Here is a 22182-nt window from a genome sequence, read left to right on the forward strand (position 1 = left end):
ATTTGTATAATCGTTATGCACCTGTTCTCGTCTCTAATCTAAGCCTCCATCCCCCTAAAAATACATTCGAGCGTTTTGCAGATGACGGACGGACATGATTTCCGCCTTGAGAAATCTGATTTCTTTAATATGATCTTGAATCACCGTGTGCAGACCTAGTCGAAACGCACCCAAGGGGAGTGGGATATGTAGGCATTTTGGACGAATGTCAATCCTTTTTATAGCTTTTTTCTCTCACAGAGGGGTTTCAACCTCCACAACCCCTCCCCTAAAACCATTATCCCCCCCCCCCCCCCCTTGGACAAACTCGATGGTGTATTACCTTTTGAGCGTGAAACTCCTGTGCGCAGACGCATGTTGCCATGGTTGCGTTCACTTGTTCTGTCACCACGACCGCTTTGTGGGGCATGGGGTTGTCCAGCATGTCCATGGGCAGGAAAATCAGGTACTTCTTGACCGGGCCGCCGCTAGGTCGTGGGCCAGGTTCCGGTCGGTTTGACGAGGGCGTGTAAAGGGGGTTTGATGAGCGGGTGGTGTTTTCCATCACCACTGATAGGTATGTCCCACTCGGGGTACGCTCTACCGTGATGTCATGCGGAAAGCCGTAGATTACCATGGTACACTTTTTGGCCTTGTCCGGATCTGTGTAAATATAAGAGAAGGATAAGATCCTTGAGTAAAGCGTGTATATTGGGATGGGGGGGGGGGGGGGGGGGGTGAAATCACACTGATCAAAACGTGTATATTGGGAGGAGAGGTGAGATCGCACTGATTAAAGCGTGTATATTGGGAGGGGGGTGAGATCACACTGATTAAAGCGTGTATATTGGGAGGGGGGGGTGAAATCACACGAGTAAAGCGTGTATATTGGGGGGGGGGTGAGATCACACAGATTAAAGCGTGTATATTGGGGGGGGGGGGGTGAGATCACACTGATTAAAGCGTGTATATTGGGAGGGGGGGTGAAATCACACGAGTAAAGCGTGTATATTGGGAGGGGGGTGAACCCACACGAGTAAAGCGTGTATATTGGTGGGGGGGGGGGGGGGTAAGATCACACGAGTAAAGCGTGTATATTGGGAGGGGGTGAGATCACACTAATTAAAGCGTGTATATTGGGAGGGGGGGTGAGATCGCACTGATTAAAGCATGTATATTGGGAGGGGGTGAGATCGCACGAGTAAAGCGTGTATATTGGGAGGGGGGGTGAGATCACACTGATTAAAGCGTGTATATTGGGAGGGGGTGAGATCGCACTGATTAAAGCGTGTATATTGGGAGGGGGTGAGATCGCACGAGTAAAGCGTGTATATTGGGAGGGGGTGAGATCGCACTGATTAAAGCGTGTATATTGGGAGGGGGTGAGATCGCACTGATTAAAGCGTGTATATTGGGAGGGGGGGTGAGATCGCACTGATTAAAGCGTGTATATTGGGAGGGGGTGAGATCGCACTGATTAAAGCGTGTATATTGGGAGGAGGGGTGAGATCACACTGATTAAAGCGTGTATATTGGGAGGGGGGGTGAGATCACACTAATTAAAGCGTGTATATTGGGAGGGGGTGAGATCACACTGATTAAAGCGTGTATATTGGGAGGGGGTGAGATCACACTGATTAAAGCGTGTATATTGGGAGGGGGGGTGAGATCACACTGATTAAAGCGTGTATATTGGGAGGGGGTGAGATCACACTGATTAAAGCGTGTATATTGGGAGGGGGGGTGAGATCACACTGATTAAAGCGTGTATATTGGGAGGGGGTGAGATCACACTGATTAAAGCGTGTATATTGGGAGGGGGTGAGATCGCACTGATTAAAGCGTGTATATTGGGAGGGGGGGGGTGAGATCGCACTGATTAAAGCGTGTATATTGGGAGGGGGTGAGATCGCACTGATTAAAGCGTGTATATTGGGAGGAGGGGTGAGATCACACTGATTAAAGCGTGTATATTGGGAGGGGGGGTGAGATCACACTAATTAAAGCGTGTATATTGGGAGGGGGGGTGAGATCACACTGATCAAAACGTGTATATTGGGAGGGGGGGTGAGATCGCACTGATTAAAGCGTGTATATTGGGAGGGGGGTGAAATCACACGAGTAAAGCGTGTATATTGGGGGGGGGTGACATCACACTGATTAAAGCGTGTATATTAGGGGGGGGGGTGAGAGCACACTGATTTAAGCGTGTATATTGGGAGGGGGGTGAAATCACACGAGTAAAGCGTGTATATTGGGGGGGGGTGAGATCACACTGATTAAAGCGTGTATCTTGGGAGGGGGGGGGGGGTGAAATCACACGAGTAAAGCGTGTATATTGGGGGGGAATCTGAAGTACAACCAAACTAAAATATTTCTGACCTGGCTCAGAATGGTCGTTCTTGCATGTTTTTCTTGCCACTGACAGTGCCATCGTAGTTGGCTGATTTTTCTTCTCTGCGATTTGAATCTACAACAAAAAGATGGGTCTTACAAAACTTCTAGGGGAAAGGGGGGTGGGGGGGAAGGGCCAAGGGGTGAAAATACTGCAGTATTTTCTCTACTGCTCTACTTTAACCTTACTGCCTTTCTCGATATTATCCAAACTCTCGATTTCCAGCAGCCCAATCCCCTTCTGGTATCAGTTATTAAACATCATTCACGGAAATGGCTTCAAATCATCGCCTCTCCACAAGGCGATGACCAATAAAAAAATATCCGAATGAAATTCTGTTATAGTTTAAATTGCGAAAACCAGTTCGTAAGAAAGCTCGCATAATATTGACTACTGCAGCAAAAAATTTTAGGAGTATACTTTACCCCTATTGAAAGCATGCGGTCGTCTTTAGGCAATGGCTTCTTGATCCTGTTGTCCATCTCGGCGCTGCATTGCCATACTATTGAAGAAGTCTGGTTGGACTTGACAAAGAAGTATTGGATTTCCTTTTTGTAGGATAACTCAAAGAACATCCTGATGCCTCTCAATTCTGCCTCCCTGACGTCTTCGTGTTTTGCTACCTTGGTTGAAGTTGACTTGCTAGTTGGGGGATTCGTGTTCGAGGCTTTTGCAACATAAAATAATTAAAGCTTTAATAAGAATAATGATTATGATTATGATGATGATGATGATAGTGATAATAATGATAATGATTATAATAGTTTAATAATAATAAAAATTATTTTATTCAAAATTCATATACAAACACGTCACAACTATGAATCTTTTTACCATTTTCAGCATTGCTTGCTAACTACTATAATAATAATAATAATAATAATAATAATAATAATAATAATAATAATAATAATGTAATAATAATAATATGATAGGGGTTGAAGATTGTATTATTATTATTATTATTATTATTATTATTATTATTATTATTATTATTATTATTATTATTATTATTATTATTATTATTATTATTTTGTAGCACAATCTAGATATCTACCAAACCCATGAAACTCATAGCTTATTATTAAAGGAAGGTGACATTTGTAGTTCTAATGATAGCTTTTCGATTCAGCTTACAGTTTATAGTTAAAGGAGGTGATATCAGTTCGAATGATAGCTTTTCGATTCAGCTCATAGTTCATAGTTAAAGGGAGGTGATATTAGATGCAATGCCTTTGTATTGAATGTCTGCGCTTGCGATTCAAGACTCCCTTTCAAAGCCCCTCCCTCTAATCCAGCCCCTCGCCCTTGTTCTCGCAGACCCATTTGTCTACTAGAAAAAACACAAATGCTTCCCCTAGGTACACCTCCAACACTCATCCCCCAACCCCCACCCCCCTCAAGGATAAACATGAATACCTGCGGTTTTGGTGGAGGGCCGTGAAGGCTTCTGGGTGGCATAAATGCCGTACGTAATGAAAGCATCGATGGTAACCCGGCAACTATTCTTGTCACATGTCAGTTTTCGCTCGATCTGAAAGGAATCGATAAGGGAGTAGTAGGGTTTTGGCGCAGCTGGCGCAACTTTTTCATCATCCCGAATTTCATTCCAAAAGTGGCGCAAAAGTCTCCGCACACCTCCGCCAAGCCTCGCGACCTGCGCATGCGCGAGTTTGCCAGAGATCTCTTGCACGACCAAGCCCACCTGTCAATCACTTTGTCACGTGATAGCCACGCCAACCTGTCAATCACTTTGTCACGTGATAGCCACGCCCACCTGTCAATCACTTTGTCAAGGGCCTGTCAATCACTTTGTCACGTGATAGCCACGCCCACCTGTCAATCACTTTGTCAAGGGCCTGTCAATCACTTTGTCACGTGATAGCCACGCCCACCTGTCAATCACTTTGTAAAAAACCTGTCAATCACTTTGTCACGTGATAGCCACGCCCACCTGTCAATCACTTTGTAAAAAACCTGTCAATCACTTTGTCACGTGATAGCCACGCCCACCTGTCAATCACTTTGTAAAAAACCTGTCAATCACTTTGTCACGTGATAGCCACGCCCACCTGTCAATCACTTTGTCACGTGATAGCCACGCCCACCTGTCAATCACTTTGTAAAAAACCTGTCAATCACTTTGTCACGTGATAGCCACGCCCACCTGTCAATCACTTTGTAAAAAACCTGTCAATCACTTTGTCACGTGATAGCCACGCCCACCTGTCAATCACTTTGTAAAAAACCTGTCAATCACTTTGTCACGTGATAGCCACGCCCACCTGTCAATCACTTTGTAAAAAACCTGTCAATCACTTTGTCACGTGTCGCACCTAGGGGGAGCTCGAGGGGGCTAGCCTCTCAGCTTCACATCTAAAAAAAAGCTTTTGAAAAGTGGTTTAAAGACATGGCTGGTTTGATAGAAATGGAGAACCTGAAGGTGAAAGATCTGAAAGCCCTCGCCAAGGAGCGGGGTATCCCAAGATATTACTGGATGCGGAGAGACGAGCTCGTCGGGGCGCTGACCAGCACGTCACCACCACCACCACCCCGACGGGTTCCTTTACCTAAACTTGTCAAAGGGCTGCCACGACCACCCCGCATTACCCCGTCCAACACGTCGGAGAGTATTCTCGACGGCCCGATACCTGAGATTAATGTCCCTATTCTAAAACCCTCCCAACCCCCACGGAGTTCCCGCGTCCAATCACTCAAGCATTTTGCAAACAGGGCGGCCAACTCGATCAAGAGCGAGTTAGACAAGTTTGCGGATTGGATACTATCTTATGTCCCCGAGCCCATCAAAAAGACCGTCAAAGAGGCTGCAGATAAACGGGTCGAACGTCTGAAGGAGAGGATTAAGCGTCTACACGAGGAGGTGGAAGATCGCTTCACACCCAAGGAACAACAGACGGCGTTGAAGGGGTATCTTAAAACCCACGGAATAGCCGGGCAGAGAGGTTACGACCCCAAGACATTCATCGCCAGAATCAAACCGAAAGTCTTAGAGCTCATCAGTCGACAAAAAAAGCCTATCAAAGTGAAGTTTATCTTTACTTGCGGGTTTATAAAAGAGGATCCGGCTACAGCTCAGATCGAAGAAGAACTGGGATATTTTCATACAGAGAAGCCCGAGATTGTGACAGAGTCGACTGATCTCTCTGATTTGTTCGATACGATGACAAATTATTTACTCGGATTAGTTGAGCTGTTCCAGAAGCAAGGCTCCGGATGGCAGTTTGACCAAGTGGAATACTTCGACATCAACATAGATCCCTTTGAACCGCTTTCTGGGTCTTCCTATATTCCGCTGCCGCCGAAACTAGCGTCTAAGAAGGCGATCATCAATGTTAAGAACGAGAATGATCACGAATGTTTCAAGTGGGCAGTAACCTCTGCTGTGTATCCTAGGGAGAAAGATCCTCAAAGGTTCAGTAAACAAATGATAGAGAACTCTGAGAAATTCGACTGGTCAGGGATAGAGTTCCCCGTCTCACTAAAACAGATTGACAAGTTCGAGAAACAGAACCAGTATACGGTTAATGTGTTTGGATACGAAACCAAAATATATCCATTGAGAATCAGTGAGAAGGATCCAGATAATGCAATCAACTTACTTCTCATCTCGGATGATGAGACGAATCATTACTGCTGGATAAAGAATATGATGAGATTAGTATCTACTCAAATTGATGAGTTTCATCATACTCGTTTTTTATGCTGTAGATGTCTGAACTCGTTTCGGTGCAAACAATCATTAGAAAAACATTCTGAATGCTGCAGCAATCATGAAGCGGTTGGAATAGAGATGCCTAAGATAGATAAGGATGGAAATCTACCCCACATTAAATTCAAAAACTACAACAGAAAAATGCGTGTCCCCTTTGTTGTCTATGCCGACTTTGAGAGCTTCACAGAGAATATAGACACATGCTCCCCAGATGAGAGTAAAAGCTTCACTAAGCAATACCAGAAGCACAAACCGTCTGGTTTCTGCTATCTCATCAAGTGTTTCGACGGAGATATATCCCCATCCGAGCTTGTACGATACACAGCTGAATCTCCAGACGAAGATATCCCACAGCTTTTCGTAGAGTCTTTGGAGTCAGACATTAAGAAAATTTACGATAAGTTCAGGTTCCCTAAGAAGGTGAAAATGACTCCGAAGGACAAAATCGCCTATAACGACGCCACTCACTGCCACATCTGTGAGGGTGGATTAGGGGAAGACAAGGTTTTGGACCATTGCCACCTTACAGGGAAGTACAGAGGTGCTGCTCACAACGCATGCAACTTAGATCACAAAATTCCAAAGTTCTTTCCTGTTATCTTTCACAATCTGTCTGGGTACGACAGCCATCTATTTATCAAGAACCTTGGTACATCGGAAGGTAAAATAAACTGTATACCTAATAACGAGGAAAAGTATATTTCTTTCACAAAACAGATTGTAGTCGACAGTTTCACGAACAAGGAGGGCAACAAGATTGATGTTAAACGTGATATCAGATTTATCGACAGTTTCAGGTTTATGTCGGCCAGTCTCGACAGTCTAGTAGGTAATATGTCAAGGGAATGCTTCAAAAACATGGCGAAGTACTATGAGGGGGAGGGGCTCCAGCTGTTGTTGAGGAAGGGTGTTTTCCCTTACGACTGGTTCGACGGCTTTAGCAAGCTCGACGCAACACAGCTCCCACAGAGAGAGGCATTCCACTCCAAACTCAACGACACCGACGTATCGGAGGAGGATCACCTGCACGCGCGGAGAGTGTGGGAGGTCTTCGGGATGGGGACCATGAGGGATTACCACAATCTGTACCTAGAGTCGGATGTGTTGCTTTTAGCTGACGTTTTCGAGAACTTTAGGGACGTTTGTCTCAAGAATTACGGTCTGGACCCCGCTTGGTACTACACAGCGCCAGGGTTGGCTTGGGATGCAGCGTTGAAGACCACCAAGGTGAGGCTAGAGCTTCTGACGGACTATGACATGTTGCTCATGATTGAGAAGGGCATCCGTGGGGGTGTCTCCATGATAAGCAACAGACATGGGGAGGCAAATAACCCCTACATGAAGGAGTATGACCCTGACCTACCCACAAAATATATCACCTACCTTGATGCTAACAATTTGTATGGCTGGGCGATGAGCAACCCTTTACCGACTCACGGTTTCAGGTGGATGGGTGACCAAGAGCTGTCAGGTTGGAGAGACCGCCCATGCATTCTGGAGGTTGACTTGGAGTACCCTCACCACCTACATGACTTACACAACGATTACCCACTAGCCCCGGAATCTATCGGGCTAGGCAATGTGGACAAATTGGTCCCCAACCTTAACGACAAGACAAAGTACGTTATCCACCATGAGACTCTGAGACTTTATGTGAGTTTTGGGCTAAAAGTCACCAAGATTCACAGGGGTGTCACTTTTGAGGAGTCTGCTTGGCTGGAGCCCTACATTGACTTGAACACCGATCTGAGAGCCAAGGCGACAAACGATTTTGAGAAAGATTTTTTCAAGTTAATGAACAACTCCGTCTTTGGTAAGACTATGGAGAACATTAGGAAGCCGAACTATCAACATCGCACCATCTTTTGCGAGAATCTAGCCGCCATCCACATGAAGAAGACAAAGCTGATCTTCAACAAGCCTGTCTACTTGGGCATGTCCATTCTGGACCTGAGTAAGACGCTCATGTACGATTTCCACTACAACTTCGTCAAGCCCAAGTACGGTGAGGATGCAAAGCTCTTATTCACTGATACTGACAGCCTGATGTATGAGATCGAGACGAAAGACTTTTACGAGGACATCAGCGGGGATGTGAGGTCCATGTTCGACACCAGCAACTTTCCGAAGGGTCACCCATCTGGTATTGAGGTGGGTGTGAACAAGAAAGTCATCGGAATGTTTAAAGATGAGGCTGGGGGTCAGCAAATCACAGAATTTGTAGGACTGAGGGCCAAACTTTACTCGTACAAGATGGATGAAGGTAAAGAAGAAAAGAAATGCAAGGGCGTCAAGAGAGCAGTCGTCAAGAAGAGCATCGGTTTCGATGACTACAAGGATTGCTTATTTGGTAAGAAACCTCAGATGAGACTTATGAATGTCATCAGAAGTCATAAGCATGATGTTTACACTGAAACGGTGAACAAGGTCGCTCTATCTCATGAGGATGATAAACGGGTCATCTGTGATGATGGTATTCACACCTTCGCTCACGGTCATTTCAGAACGCTATTAGGTGGTGGCTCTGTATCTTCAGGAACGACTTGAAGTTCTTCCCTAACGAACGACCTCCTTGGAGCGCCTTCGGAGAGGTAGTACAACACAGGCTGTCCAACTGAAACAACACTGCGTGATAGATCAAACACTTTTAAACTCCAAATAGGATCTGTGGCTCGTCTGCGTTCACCTCCTTCCTCTTCTCCAGGAGCTAATAGATATCTAACTCTAACCCCTGGTGGTAGTCTAACTTCATCAAGTCCAACAGGCCGCTTATACGTTGGAGGGTCAATATCAACCTCTTTCAAACCAATAGATTTTGCAGGCTCTTTGCCAGTAATTCTTATGGGTTGACTATTCAGAGTTTTCAAAACACCTGGCAATCGTTTCACCCAAACTCTGGACCGATCATCGCTAATCATTTCTTGAGCATACTGATGAGAAAACAACCTCTCCGCCAGTGTTCTATTGGCGCGTTCGACAAAAGCCTGTGCGCGATGGTTCCCAGCCTCGCTTCGCTGGATGGTGACACCCTTCTTTTTCATAATCTTCGTTACCTCTCCCCTAAATTCTGTCCCCGGATCGACAATCACCGTATGGGGCCATTTAAGTTTTCTGGAGTATATCTTTTCAAACCCTTTAGCAATTCCACTCGAATCCTTGGTAGTCAGTGCTTCTGCATCTTTATATCTCGAGGCAATATCAATCACGACCAACGCGTAACGGTAGGTTTTTCTGCCTACGTTATCGTGGGGCATAAACAACAGATCGGCTTGGTGAATCTGATTAGGTTTATTCACAGTCCAATGCGGTCTGGGGACATACTTTGGAGCTGGGAGATAGATCTGCCACAACACCTGTTTTTCAAGCCACTTCTTAGCCTCGGCTTCACTGACTTTAGCGGCACTAGCTAACTTAGAAATAGCTGAATACCCTTTCCAGTATCCATCGGTGGAATAGTATATTTTTGATAACCTGCTTTCGTTACTCATTTAAAGATTATCTCTCTTTTCTTAAAATAAAAGATGGCACAAGCGATATCAGAAAAAATTAACCCAAACAGGGTCCCACGGGAACCCTTCGGCCTGAAAGCGGAATCGTCGCTGAATCGGATTACATTCAATCCCTCATCGGCGAGTCCTGGAGAAACCCTCTATATAAATATTCCAAAACTTGCTGAAAATGTAGTGATTGTTCCAGGTAGTGTATCCTTACTATTCGACTTAAACGTCACAGGACACGCGAATAATACTCTCGTCAACAACGTTGGCCGGAACCTAGTGTCAAGGCTCAAGATTCTTTTCGGTGGAGAAACACTACAGGATACTCAAAGATACGATCTCTTCCAAACCTATCACGACTTATACTTACAAGCTGAAGATCGTGAGGATAGAATAAAACAAGGTATCTCCTCTGAAAACATGAGGAAGCTCAGGACAAATGCGGGTGACAAAGCGACATCAGATGCTAAGGAAGTAGCTCTTGCAGCAGTTCACAACACCAAGTACTGCATTCCACTCGACCATCCTATTCTCGGCGAGCATGGGGTCTTTTATCCAAAGGCGTTACCTCATCCGCTAATCTTTGAAATTACTCTAGCCCCAGTTTCCGACGTCGTTGTTTATGCTGACACGGTCAAGACTCCAACGTACACAATCACAAACCTCGAGTTGGAATATGCTTGCATCTCAAGTGAATATTTGGCTCGTGAGGCGTTGTCGGCTTATCAGGTTGGTAGAGGATTCTTTTACGAGAACGTCATTCTCCACAAAACGTTCACCATCTCCAAACCTAATGATGGTGTCATAAACGAGCACATTAATCTGCCGAGGAGGTCAATGACAGGGATATTGTGCCTGTTCACAGAGAGCTACACAGGAGGAGCAAGGGATTCCGAAAAGTTTGTCAATCCAAGTATCACATCGATCAACATTAATGTGGATGGCATGCCAAACCGTCTCTACTCCAAGGGGATGACACCGCCGGACCTCTGGGAGTCGGTAAAGAAACGTTTCGGTAGAGAGGGTGTTAAGCAAAAGGATTTTTACGCTAATAACAAGTTTGCTCTGTGGGTCGACTTGAGGGCACATCCAGATAACAGCATTCACGGAGGAGGTCTGGTCTTGAACAACACGCGGGACGGAGTAAAACTAGAAATGAAACGAAAAGTTGGAGGAACGGGAAACATCACCTGCTACATGTTTGTAGTAGCCGACGCGTTGATGGAGGTTATGAACTCGAATTTGAGAGCAATCATGTATTAAAAAGGACTTGTGTGATAATACAAAAAGAATGGAAGAATTACGGGAAAAAGTTCCTTTTCATTGTATTATCACAGGACCTACTAATTGTGGGAAGACAAAGTACCTCACGGAACAGCTCCGAGGGCCGTTCCGGCATGTGTTTGAATACATTGTGTTGATTTGTCCGACTTATGCGAAAAACAAGTCCTATCGTAGATTTGCTCACGGAGATAAACGTTTCTTGGTATTATCGCCGGATGCTAGTAACACCGATGAGATTAACGAGTTACTAACAGATTGTGCGGTGCTATTTTCTGGTACAAATACGTTACTCGTTTTGGATGACTGTGCTGTATCGAAAGATCTAAAGCAACGCTCGAACAAGTTTATCGATCTAGCGTTCTCAGGGAGACACGAAGGATTATCAGTGTGGGTATTGACGCAACAATTAACATCCATAGCAAAGCCCTTCCGTGATAACGTCGCCTGTGTGGTCACATTCCATAATCCATCTCAAATTGGCACCAAAACACTGTTTGAAGATTATGGAGGTGATTTAGACGTCGAGACTCGTAAAAAGTTCGTAGAACTGCTGAAAACTGAAAAGTATTCCAGACTCTGTTTCTGTCTACGGCATCCATTCCAAAATTATTTAGAGATTCCTGCGACGCGGTGAGCTCTAGGGCTAGCCCCTCGAAGTGGTTTAAAAACATCTTGGTCTACTTACAAAATAAGATGGCAAGCATTGAGGATTATATGGAAGAGGAGCCTAAGTCTAAGGGGAGCTCGAAGGGTGAGCCTCTCGAAGACGATGTTGAAGTCAAACGAGAATCGCTGGCTATTCTCGCATCTCTTGGGACTACGAAGGAATTTCTTGGTGTGGACATGAGTTTAGGGGATATCAAGAAGCTCCCGGCGAAAGACGTCGAAAAGTACTTTGTTCGCTACCAGACTGTCTTAGGCAAGCAAGTTACTGATGGATTAGTAGAATCAGCACTTCAAGTGGTGTCCCAAGTCATTTCCTACGTGGTTCCTGTAGATGACACCGAAGCGCTTAGCAAAGACTTACAGAACGACGAGTTGGTTAAACGCGAATTGTCAAACTTTGCAGGTCTCTTGGTATTGAAGGGAGGAAGGATGGTAGCACTTGCTAGCGGTCTCTTTCGGGTCGCTAAGCATGTTAAACTAACACCTTCTTCGCAGGAGACTTCCAACAAACTTCAGGAAGTTTCAAGCACACCTGAGCAAGCTCTTGAGCACACCTGAGCAAGCTCTTGAGCACACCTGAGCAAGCTCTTAAGCACAACTGAGCAAGCTCTTGAGCACACCTGAGCAAGCTCTTAAGCATGATGTGATTTAAAGATTCTTTATTCAGTGAGTAAAGAATCACGTCTGACGAAAATCAAGAGGTTGAACAGATTACAAAGGACCCTCCCCCCAAGAATAAGAGTGCTGCTAGAGAGAAAGACCCTAAAAAGGTTGCGTCCGGTAAGAGAGTTGCCGAATATAATAGGAGGTGTAGAGAAGCACTTGCTAGGGAAATGGAACGCGAGGCGGAGGCGAGTTCGGAAGACGCTACACGAGCAGAGACACCCCACCCAGAGGGAGCTCGAGAGGCCAGCCTCTCAGGCGCCTGGATTCCAGAGCTATCGTTTACAACTGTACTGTCTCTAGTTGGAATAGGGTTTACCGCATTGGATATGTATATGCGTTTTTACAAAAAGACGCCCAAGACCGAAACTTTCGAGAGACCTGCCGCTCGAGGGGCTAGCCTCCCGAACGCGACGCCTAAAATAGGAATGTTGTGATTTAAAGATTAACCAGACCTTTAATAAAAAAGTCATGTCAACTGAAAACAAGCTTGTGAAGACGTTTACCGATTCAGCGGTCATCATCGGGTTAGCCGCCGGTGTGGGTTATGTCGCTAAAAAGGCTATGAAAGAGTCATTCATCAGCGACCCTTCGTCGAGTGTTACAAACTACGCTAAATGGGTTGCTGTCCTGTCCGGCAGTATGTATCTGAAAGATTATCTGGAAACACAAAAGATTTTGCCGAAAGCGCTGTAGGCGGTCTAAAGATCTCGCAGACTGATTAATAAATGGCGAGTATAGCATTTATGATTGGTGGGGCTATTCTTAATGCGACGGCGTTTGTCGGAGGGAGTTACCTAGCGAGATACTTATCTTCTGACGCTACTCATGTTGATAAAGAAAAAATAAGACACGATAAAGCGCTTGAAAAGTATCAACAAGCAATGGGTGATTGGCAGAAAAAAAGACAGGAATACCAGGATTGGTTGACTGAACAATACAACGATAAAGTTCGTGCGGATGAGAACGATAAAGAGACGGATGAGGCCTTCAAACTATACGCTCAAACACATCCAGATTTTGATTTGAAAGAGCCTGAGCTCTCAGATTACTACAGACCAAGTAGCAACCAAAAGATGGGAGAGATGGCATATGTTGGAGGTGGAATGTTAGCCCTTGGCTATGTAGCGAGTAGGTGGATATGAGCCGGCACGACTTAAAGATTTCTTATCTTCAAACAAGATAAGAAATGGATACAGATTTTGATCCCACAACAGAAGAAGGTAGAGAAGATTTGAATACTACTGTAGACGAAGATTATGACTCTCTTATTCCAAACGATGGTGAGGGAAGAGAATCATGGAATGAAAGGATTTCAAACAGATTTGGTAGAGGTGCAAGCTATGTGAGTAGGAGGTTGACCGACTTATGGAAAACACGAAACCCCGGGAGGGCTGTCCCCGAGTACATGGAGTTACAGAATATGGGAGGTTCTCCTTCAACGGACACACTTAGGGTAGACCTTTTGTTATCGAAATATCCAGATCTTGATGAAAATTTAGTTCAGATTTCAACGGATGAGAGAGGAAAACAATTCATTTCCTTCTATTCTGCGAGAAAAGGTGGTTGGACTATACCAGAAAGGTTGTATAATGAGGATAGAACGGTGCGGAAGAGTGTTGACACCAAAATCAGATCCGGAAAGTACAAGCAAATTCAGATTCAACTCGATGAACTAGACGCTACAGCTAATACACTCAGAGAAGAAGAAGAGAGAAACACCGAGCAAATGAGAAAAAATAATGAGGAACGAAGTGAAACAACTAACCAAGAAAGACTAAGAGCTATAGATCGTAAAAATGAAGAGCTCAGCGAAAGAAATTCTGTCATAGATGAGACTTTGGAAGAGAATCAATTGGAGAGAGAAAATCTTGAAGAGAGAATGTCGTTGAAAGATCGTGTCAAAGCGATTTTTAAGAAATACGGATTTACAGTCGCTGCTGTCGTTACCGCTGTGGGCGTTGTTATCGGTGTTATTGTCTCTAATCTGAAAGCTGGGCTGACTAGTGTTGCAAAAGGTGTTGGAAATGGTCTGAAAACAATAGGCAAAAAATTAGGAGAAATACTCCCAGGAATGGTTGGTGCGATAGCTAGTTTCATATTTAGAACGGCGGGTGAAGTTGTTGGCTTTTTAGCTAAAAACGCTTGGCTTCTCATCGTCGCTGTCGTTCTGTACTTCGTAGAACGATTTAAAAGGAGACGGAAATCATAACAAATGGTATTACTCTACATTGAAGGGAACGTTGGTGACTTTACCGTCTATTTAGAACACCCTATTGAAAAGCCGCGGTTTATCGCGCTGCGAGGATGTGCGTTTCATAATCGTTGTAACAGTCTCTCAAGCGAGGGAACGGTCTCCGACGGTGAGAACATTATCCTCAGGATCCCCGCGGGGCAGTATACGATCGAGACGCTAAAACTTCAAATAGATGGGGGTATGCGTCTTGGTGAAAAGCCAATCTCTATTAGAGACTCGTCACTCGAGGTTCATCGAAACGTTGTGTTGAATGAGCCGCTTGCCTGCCTGTTAGGACTCAAGACCAGGGAGCTGGAAGCAAACACTCGCCACAAGATAAAGACGATAGGTCACGAGGCTATTTTTATCCACTGCGACCTTGTGAACGCGTCTGACTCCCTCCAACAAGGGGCGCCCTCACAAGTCCTAGCAAGTGTAGAGCTTGATGAAGGAAAGATATACCTCAATCCAAGCGATCCGGTACGGGTTAGTACCACATCAGTCGGTTACGTGAGTAGTCTCCGTCTTAGTATAAAGGGCGGTGACGGAAACACAATAGAGCGCGGTCTCTACCCGATACGTCTAATCTTAGAAATTACTTAAAGAATAAACTCTCCCCATAATAAAGCTATGGAAGAGTACAACTCAATCTACCCGAACGTACCCCGAGGGGTCAGCCCCTCGGGTGATAACTTCAGACTCCAAAAGATCCACGATGTTTTGGGAAGTTTGGAGCAGGAAGTTAAACATTACAAGAACGTGAGGAAAAAGTATAAACGAGCGCATAGCATGTTTTCAAAGGTAAGTGTGGGCTTAGGACTCGCATCCGTCATTCTTGGGTCTGGTGGTTTAGGAACTTCTCTGTCAGGTTTTGGTATCGTCGTTGGAGTTCCGTTGGGTGCTTTGGCTGGTGTTTTTGGTCTTACGTCTGTAGGCTGTGCGGCGGTTTCTAAACGACTGTCGCGAAAAGTCTCTAAGCACGACCAAACGGTGGCGATGGCAGAGGCGAAGGTGAATAGCATACGTGATTTGGTTTCTAAAGCTTTGAAAGACAACAAAATATCAGACGAAGAGTTCTCTTTAATCTTGAACGAGGTGGATAAGTTTGAGGCTCTAAAGCTGCAGATCCGTCAAAAGTCGGTAAGAGAGGACGAAAAAAACGTAAACATCACCAAGCTGAGGGAAACAGTAAGAGAAGAGATTTTGAAAGACCTGGCGAGTCGAGCCGCTCGGTGAAATTTCTGTTCGAAAGAACCCCCGTTGGATGGATCTATGAATTGAGATGCGTAAAGGACTGATTTAAAAACATCTTATATGTCATATAAGATGAAGTTTACAGAATTTGTGAAAAGGTACCCTTACTACTCACGCTTTAGGTTCTCTGCCGACGAGCATGGCGATGTGCAATTCGTTTTCAATGGGGACGAATACGATCCATTCGACAAGAATGGGAATCTAGTCAAGACGTTATACCACTTCCCCGGTGACAGCTGGAAACCTGAGAATATCCAGGATTTTCTAGTCGCCGACGACACACAAGCATACAAGGAAACGATCCAGCAACTGTTTGGGTTCCCAAAACAATACAGACTAGACGCGCGTGCAGAGTACAAGATATTGCCGTGGAACGAAAACCCTACGAGAAATAATTACGTCTCTTTCGATGTTTTTATAACACCAAAGGTGAAGACACACTTTGTTTTTAGGGACATATTCACCGACAGCTTGCTAGTATTCAGAACAGCAAAGGAGGCTAGTAGGTGGCTCGACGCCCCGAACCTCAGTTATTGGAGTCAAGCCTTAAATTTTGCTATGTTTTGCGCGACTGCTGGATGTGGTGTGACGCGTGACATGATTGACGACTCTCAAGTGGGGTCATTCTACAGATTTCACATCATTTTCACTATCAGACGAATATTAAACGAGCTACAATGTCCTCTTCCGAAAGATAAGCTTTTTAGTTGGAATAAAAACTTCTACAGCGAAGCAGCTTACCAAAAATTAAGGACAGAATTCCGAACTGGTGACGATTTCCGGTTCCTCGGACCGATAAATCATGGGTTAGGGAACGTTTATAATTATGATTATCACGGCTTGTCATCTTCTAACGACAAGTATAAGCCTTATGGCACCATTGATCAATTACACGACGAATGGGACGCTGCCAAAAGCGACCACGAACACATGAATCACTTTGAGATTGAGTACCTGAAAGACCTTAGAACTGGGTTTCAGTATGAGTGGTTCTTTCCGGAAAAATCAATGGGGTTAACCAAAGCTGGGTTGTCTAGGATAAACCAGAGCATCGAAGCCTTTGTTTACTGTATTCTAGGCGCGCAAGTTCAGACCCGGTCGTCAATCGTCGGTGATAGCGGTTCAGCTCAGGAAACGAAACAGGTCTTCACGAAACTCTTTGAAAGCGCGGTGGTGGAAAACAGTATATCGAAAAGTATACAACGGTATCAGTTTGCTTTACAACAGGCGAGACAAAAACTAGACCTGGCTTTCGCCCTCGGCTGTTGGTTAAGTCCATCGTATCTTGTGATAAATAACAACACTTCGATCGCTGGCTATAATAACAAGTTACAAAAAGCCACCACTGATATGAAACTGGGGCTGAATCCGATAAATAACGAGATAAAAACGATCCCAAAACATAATATGGGTCATTCAAAGATTGTGCTACCTCATACCGAGTCAGTCACGGCTCACAAACCGGAACCGGAGGCGAAAACTAACCCAAAGCCGGACGTGATTAAACCCACGAACACACAGCACGAAACTAACCTTGCCACGATCACAGCCTTTACGGCTGGTTTAGCTTGGTATCTATTCCGGTAACATGCGGGGTGCATGTGGACGGATGTGACGTACCGCAAGAAGACAATACCTGTTCACGTGCCAAACAATAGACTGCATACCAGACCACCCTGGCGACCGCGAACTCCCAATGTAAATACAAAACCTATTTTCAGAATCGCTAGTTGTTAGGGCGATTAGGAATGTATGTGTTTTGTAACGTGAGACGCGTTACAAAACTGAGTGGGTCAATGCTAATTTCCGTTACACGTTCTGCAATGGTGCTTTTGTCTATCGTGTTCGCATATTTGAGACCCTCCGCATAACTTACAAAAGGGTCTCTGTTTGCCGTGTCCACACATCCCTTTCCCCTTGCAGTCTTTACAGACATATCTTGCTCGTCTGTGCTCACAAATGCTACCGCCGTTACATTCTCTGCACCGCGTTTTTCTCCGGTTGTGAGGACAGATTTGCGATCCGTGACAATCTTTGCAATAATATTTCACTCTACCATGAAGACACTTATAATCCGTTGTTCGCTTTACGGGGGATACTTTCGAGTCTTTCACCGTTTGGTTCTCCATTTCTATCAAACCGGTCATGTCCTTAAATCACTTTTCAATCCAACACGCGATACCCGCCTTCTAGCCGGCCGACGTCTACCTGGCGAAGCATTCTCCCAACATTTCCTTCTCTTGCTCATCCATGCACCAATCCCAAAACCTGTCAGGATGCCAAGCTACTGGCATTAGTTCGTCCTCCAGCTTTCTACGGAATCTCACCTTGTGTAGCTTCTCCGGGAGCTCCTCATGCACGAGACCCCACCTCCACGCCGCACGTAGCACCGCGACAATTTCGTGTAGACCCAAAAACCGCGCGTAGTTCATATGTACAATGAGATCGGTCGCGCCCCACTCCAAGCACAACCTCACAATCTCGAGGTTGCCAGATTCGGTGGCCGGTGTTATAGCATAGTCCGGGTCAAACTCGCTGAAGTTTTCTCTCAGCAGCTTTAGAACCTCAACGTGCCCATTGTACGCCGCCTCGGCGGTGGCCCAACCGACATCGACATCGGCACCTAGATCTATCAACAACTCAACAACCCCCACCTGACCTTCCGCCGCCGCAGCACCCATGGCCTCGGTCATGGCCTCTCCTCCGTCGGCACAATACTCGCCCATCACCTTCAAAACCTCTACGTGCCCGCCTTTCGCGGCCATGGACGCTGGATACACGAAGTCACAGGCGCCCGACTCACAACACATCTTAACGATCTCGGTGTGGCCGTTCATTGCGGCCCTGACCATCGGCTTTTCGAAATCCGTCGCACCCCAACTCTTACGCAACCTCACGGTCTCGACGCACCCCTCCCACGCCGCGCGCTCCATAACGGCGTCAAAGTCTGCGGCTCCCCACCTCGCTAAGGTGGCGGCTTGATCCTCCACGGTGAGATTTGTAAGACTTCCAGCACTTTGCATATCCATTTTGTTATTACATCCACGTCTTTAAACCACTTTTTTCGAATTTTTTTAGACGTGTTAATTCACATCTACTCCGAACTGACAGTTTTCTGGAAATCCTGATTTCTCTGGAAATCAGGAAACATCATACCACACCAGGCGTACCCAGGACTGTGGCCACTTCTCTCGCTTTCCTACTGATGGTCAACTCGGAGACGCCCGTTCTTTCGGAGAATTTTTTAAGCGTAATATCGATCTTCTTTTGCCGTATCCAGTAATAGGTTAAAGCGACCGCAAAGGATTGTGGGCGAGCGCGATTCAACTCAGACGAGCGGTTCTTAGATCTGTAGTAGAGCTGGACCACCTCTCCCTTCTGTGCGGGGGACGCCGAGAATCTATCCATCACATCGCGAATGTGGTCCACGACGGTGGGAGACGTTCCGTGTAGTAAGTAATCTTTAGGCATGTTAATACTGAAGATTTTCAGACCCTTAAGGCAACTCTTCTTGCTCAATCCAAAAGTTTCCATCAAGGTTTTCGGTGTCTGACACTTACCAGACATCTTGTAGGCGTAGTAAATACACGCAAAGACGATCGCCTTCCGTGGGTCGCCGCGAAAAATCTGGCCTTTCGTCACCTGAGTGTATATCTCGTTAGCTTTGGCTACAATTACCCCGCTAAAACCCATGTTTTCCACATCCTTGTCAATATTTCTGTCCTCAGACCTACGTACCTGGACCCGACTTGGGTTCGAAGACCGTTTGCCGTCGGAATGTCCGTAAAAACCCCATTCCCTTTCGTGCGCGATCGCGCGCTGCATCTGTTCCCCGCACTCTAAGCAACTAGTGACCCCGTCTTCTGTGACTAGGTCGTCATGATTGCAAAGGGTGTTACTACTATCCTCGTCTCCCAAGGAGGCTCTACTAGTCTCGTATTCGGTGAGGGCCCGGTCAAACAGTGCAAACTCCGGCATGAGGGTGGGGACGTTAATCTCAGGCACCGGTCCGCCGGGGATATTATATGGTGGTGGTGACCGATCTTCAGCCGTACGTTCAACTGTTCGTTCCTCCATTTTATTAAACTGTTCATGTCTTTAAACCACTTTTCAAAGGCCTTCTAGATGTGAAGCTGAGAGGCTAGCCCCTCGAGCTCCCCCTTGGTGTGATGTGTGTGGTTGCTAAGACCTCCGAAGGGGTCCGCGTGGGGGCGGTGCGGTCTAAAGTCTCCACACCACACTCGTGGACTAGTATCTCACCCATCTTTTTTCGCCATACCGTGGCATGGAGACTAACATTGCTAGAACACCAAGGACAATTGTCGCCGCTCCGGCCACAAACCCAACGGGGTCGAAGCTTCCGTATTCTGAGTCTTCATAGTAATCAGCGTCACAACAGCAGTGTTCAGGCCCCACATCCGCAGTGTTACTCACATTCACCTCCAGCACCGAGCAACCGCCGGCTGTAGCCGCATCGTTTTTAATCTTCACCTCCGTCTTTAATGTCATTTTATCTAGGACCCCACACGTCTTTAGACCAGAATAGCCTCCCGAGCTCCCCCTAGGTGCGACACGTGACAAAGTGATTGACAGGTGGGCGTGGCTATCACGTGACAAAGTGATCGACAGGTTTTTGACAAAATGATTGACAGGTGGGCGTGGCTATCACGTGACAAAGTGATTGACAGGTTTTTTACAAAGTGATTGACAGGTGGGCGTGGCTATCACGTGACAAAGTGATTGACAGGTGGGCTTGGCTATCACGTGACAAAGTGATTGACAGGTGGGCTTGGTCGTGCAAGAGATCTCTGGCAAACTCGCGCATGCGCAGGTCGCGAGGCTTGGCGGAGGTGTGCGGAGACTTTTGCGCCACTTTTGGAATGAAATTCGGGATGATGAAAAAGTTGCGCCAGCTGCGCCAAAACCCTACTACTAAGGGTCAAATCTAAGACGGCATGCACAAGACTCTTTTCGTCCCACTATCACTAGGGACTCGATACACATAGACAATGTAAAGAAAATAGACGATTCTTTTTTTCTTTGCTGTAAGAATAATAACTATTAAGCTGGAAAATGAAAACATGAATGGAAATGGTTACAGTACAGTGCTACAGTACAAGTACAACAAACAACTCACCCTTTCGGCCCCAGCAGGGTTCTCCTTCCTGATGCTCTCCCATGCTTCGTCCAGAGTCTCCCTCACTTTCTGCTCCGACTCTCTAAGGAAGCTGTAAACCAATTGTAGTTGCGGATAGCTGGTCAATTCCCGCCCTGATAGCTTGTCGAATTTCGACTTTTTGCGCCCTGTAGCATCGCCTGATAGATCTTGGGTCGACGTCAGTGCAAAGTTGAGCTCCCCCAACAGATTTTTTACTAGAGTGTCATTCTTGAGAAACGTCTTTTTCACTTCGACCACGAAAACGCCAGTCTCTCGCCAGTTGCGTTTTTTGATTTCGGTTTTGGCGGAGGAAAAACCTGTATATCGATAAAAATTAGGACTGTCTCTTGATATAAGAGAGATTTTCCCTATATCAGGCTTACAACTTTAGGTGACGAGCTTGTTGTTATAAAAAAAAAGATGACCTTGCACAAAAGAATTTTTCTGCTGGCGCAGAAAACATTTTTACCATTTCAGATCAAGCTGTTTAAAACACAGAAGTCCTTTACATGAATTATGCACAGAAAATGAAAACGACGGACATCCTGTCACAGAATGTATTAATACTTAATTACTCTGCAAAGTTTATGACTTTTAGAATTTTTTTTCATTCCTACTTCCTTTCAAACCCGAAAAAAAAGTAAAACCGTGAAAACTCTACAGAATCCAGTACAGTATCTCCTTTTTCAACCATCTATTTTTCAGACCTTTTTCGAAGTTTTAAAAGTAGACAGATATTGCAACTTTTTTAAAATATTTTATGTTCATTATTTTACTACAACAGTCCTAGAAAAATCAGGAACGTCAATTTTGATAAATATATTTTAAACAACGAATGGTGTCAACGAAACCGCACCTTAAAAGAGATATGTTGTTATCAAAATAAAGGGAAGTTTTTGTATTTCAAAGCCAAAAATATAATGAAAAATAGGTCAACAGAACCGAATAACACTAGGTCGCCAATAGATAATCTGTCAATAGTCGCATTCTATCTCTTATCTTTTCAATGCAGCTAAGGTATCGCGTTTCTGACACGATAACTTAAATACTTACTGAGTTATGTACTGTATCTGATATTGAAGGATCTTACCTGAAAAGGCCGCGAGCAGCAAGATGTAAACGGAGTTCATTTTCGTCTTGCAAGCAACACTCGTTGCAAGAGATGTCAAGCCTGTTTGTTTGTGTCCATGGCAGTGACAGGTGTTATATTGGCATAGCGGAAGGTTCCAATATATTTGAATATAGATTCGGTATTGTTCAAGAAACGTACGCAGCCAGTAATAACGCTAGGCGCTTAACGAGCATTAAAATTTGATT

At 45.3% G+C, this 22182-nt stretch overlaps 1 protein-coding gene across 1 annotated transcript in view; it reads right to left on the reverse strand.

Moving 5' to 3' along the window:
- The window catches only part of LOC116616121, a 24094-nt gene extending 1989 nt beyond the window's left edge, over positions 1-22105 (reverse strand). The window contains exons 1-6 of the mRNA XM_048723326.1: positions 21956-22105; positions 20845-21182; positions 3794-3908; positions 2800-3041; positions 2362-2449; positions 323-642 (exon numbers count right to left, since the gene is read on the reverse strand). Of these exons, the coding sequence (XP_048579283.1) occupies positions 323-642; positions 2362-2449; positions 2800-3041; positions 3794-3908; positions 20845-21182; positions 21956-21995 (1143 nt within the window). The 5' untranslated portion in view covers positions 21996-22105. The remainder of the gene's footprint in view (positions 1-322; positions 643-2361; positions 2450-2799; positions 3042-3793; positions 3909-20844; positions 21183-21955) is intronic.
- Positions 22106-22182: the final 77 nt, after the last annotated feature.

This window comes from Nematostella vectensis, chromosome 2 (assembly GCF_932526225.1).
Source record: "Nematostella vectensis chromosome 2, jaNemVect1.1, whole genome shotgun sequence".
Lineage (NCBI taxonomy): Eukaryota > Metazoa > Cnidaria > Anthozoa > Actiniaria > Edwardsiidae > Nematostella > Nematostella vectensis.